General features: G+C 48.2%; 1 protein-coding gene across 1 annotated transcript in view; it reads right to left on the reverse strand.

Moving 5' to 3' along the window:
- The window catches only part of EAH_00050980 (chromosome condensation protein, putative), a gene marked incomplete at both ends in the record, with an annotated part of 9,651 nt that overhangs the window by 2,206 nt on the left and 4,945 nt on the right, over positions 1-2,500 (reverse strand). Inside the window, 7 exons of the mRNA XM_013394219.1 lie at positions 1-136; positions 371-460; positions 675-776; positions 1,030-1,277; positions 1,357-1,391; positions 1,635-1,771; positions 2,152-2,292. The exon at positions 1-136 is cut by the window's left edge and continues 12 nt beyond it. Of these exons, the coding sequence (XP_013249673.1) occupies positions 1-136; positions 371-460; positions 675-776; positions 1,030-1,277; positions 1,357-1,391; positions 1,635-1,771; positions 2,152-2,292 (889 nt within the window). The remainder of the gene's footprint in view (positions 137-370; positions 461-674; positions 777-1,029; positions 1,278-1,356; positions 1,392-1,634; positions 1,772-2,151; positions 2,293-2,500) is intronic.

Here is a 2,500-nt window from a genome sequence, read left to right on the forward strand (position 1 = left end):
TAAGGAGCTGCGCTCTCCTTTTCTGCATTTCTTCTCCTCCTGCGTTCTGCACCTGCTGCGTCAGCTGCTGCACTTGCTGCTCTTGCTGCAGCACCTTGGAGTGTAGCGAAGCTTGTGCGGCACTGAGTGAAGCCACCTGAGCGCAAACCTAAACCCTAAACCCTAAACCCTAAACCCTAAACCCTAAACCCTAAACCCTAAACCCTAGACACTAAACCCTAGACACTAGGCACTAAATTCTAGAAAACAAACCCCAAATCCTAAACCCTAAACCCCAAACCCTAAACTCCAAACCCTAAACCCCAAATCCTAAACCCTAAACACTAAACATCAAACCCTAAACCCTAAACCCTAAACCCTGAATGCGCACCTCTGCTTGCAATTTGGTTAGGCGGTTTTTCTCTTCGGCTGTTAAATCTTCTTCCATCGCCCTCTTCAGCCGCGTCTCCAACTCCCGCCTCTGAAAACAAACCCTAAACCCTAAACCCTAAACCCTAAACCCTAAACCCTAAACCCTTAAGGCTTAACCCGTTCGAAATGTTGCTCCGGCTCCGCCTTCTCCACGAAAAGCCTAAACCCTAAACCCTAACATCCATATCCCTTTCAAAAGCGGTGGCTGACGGCGATATAAACCCTAAACCCTAAACCCTAAACCCTAAACCCTAAGCCCTAACCTGAAGCTTTGCCGCTGCAATGTCTTGCTGCAGCAGTTCTACAGCAGACTCTGCTTCCGCGCGCTGTCTCTCCAGGTGTCTCTCAGTAACCATCATTTCATCCTGCAGCAACGAGCAAGACCTCCAAACCCTAAACCCTAAACCCTAAACCCTAAATTGGGTGATACACGAAAAGGGTTTTCATTAAACCCTAGCTAGGAGGTGAGCAGACGCCCAGCCACAAGATAATACATCCATTCACTAGGATGCAAGGCTTCTAAACCCTAAACCCTAAACCCTAAACCCTAGCCCATAAACCCTAAACCCTAAACCCTAAACCCTAAACCCTAGTTACCCCAGGGGTATCTGCACTTACTCGCCTCCGTTTGTGCTCGCCAATGCTGTGTTGCAGTTGCTTGATGGTTTGCTGGAGCTGCTGCAGCTGCTGCTGTTGCATCTGCTGCTGCTTCTGCTGCTGCTGCTGCTCTGCTTCAGTCTTAGGGATTGCATGCAAACCCTCAGCAGCAGCAAAACCATCAGTGCGGATGCTGCAGCTGCCGCCTCCTAAACCCCCGCCAACCATTCTCCCATCCACTTCAATCAAACCCCCGTCGAGTGTCACCACTGCAACAAACCCTAAACCCTAAACCCTAAACCCTAAACCCTAAACCCCTGAAGTTCAACCCCCATACGCCCCGCAGACCGCTGGACCCTTCTCCCTCCTCGCCGATCAGCAGCCTATAAACCCTAAACCCTAAACCCTAAACCCTAAACTCTAAACCCTAAACCTAAAAACTGAAACCCTAAACCCTACCCCGTAAACTGAAAACCCAAACCCTGAACCCTAAAACCCTAAACCCTAAACCCTAAACCCTAAACCCTAAACCCTAAACCCTAAGTCCCGCAGGTTTCTTGCCTCTTTGCTTTCGAGAGTATGCGATTTGTGCAGCTTCTTCGATGTCCTTAGCCACCCTTGTAGACCCCACAGCTTTAAAGAACGCAATACGAAGGCGAGGCTCAGCAAACTGCAGCAAATCAAGCAGTCGCGGTGCTGAGGTGTCTCCGCACCTCTTCGCCTCCGCATCAGCCTCCTCTAGCCGCTTCTGCAGGTCTCGCTCCTGTTCATAAAAACACCTAAACCCTAAACCCTAAACCCTAAACCCTAAACCCTAAACCGATGTCGTACAGCAACCAATAGGGCATCTGCTTTCGAGGGTTTAAGAATTAATTTAGGTTTTGTTGGGGTTAAAGTAAAGATGCTCTAGGGTTTAATAGATTCCCTGAGGCTAGGGTTTAGGGTTTAGGTTTAGGGTTTAGTGAAAGGGGAAGCAAAGGCTAGGGTTTAGGGTTTAGGGTTTAGGGTTAGGGTTTAGGGTTTATTGTTTTAGGGTTTTGCTTAAATTGCGAAACGCATTCAGTGTTTCTGCTTCGCCCATCTCCTTGCGACTCGTAACCCCAGGGTTTAGGGTTTAGGGTTTAGGGTTTAGGGTTTACGCACGAGGACACGTAATGCTAAGACATTGCACCTTCCTAAATCTTGAGAACGAAGCAGGTTAAACAACTCCGTAGCATCAGAGGAGTCTTCAACAACAAAGAAAGCGCTAAACCCCCCCGAAGCAGCAAGAAAAGCCTTTTCATACTGCAGCCACAAACCCTAAACCCTAAACCCTAAACCCTAAACCCTAAACCCTAGACCTTCCAGAGAAACGCTCTCAGCCACACGAAAACAATAATATACCTTGTATTAGGGTTTTGTTATAGTCTAGGGTTTGGGGTTTGTGTAGGGTTTCTTTAGGGTTTATTCAGGGATGAGGGTTTACTGAGGGTTTAGGGTTTAGGGTTTAGCT

This window comes from Eimeria acervulina, genomic scaffold, assembly GCF_000499425.1.
Source record: "Eimeria acervulina Houghton genomic scaffold, Eah_scaff865, whole genome shotgun sequence".
Taxonomy (NCBI): Eukaryota; Apicomplexa; class Conoidasida; order Eucoccidiorida; family Eimeriidae; genus Eimeria; species Eimeria acervulina.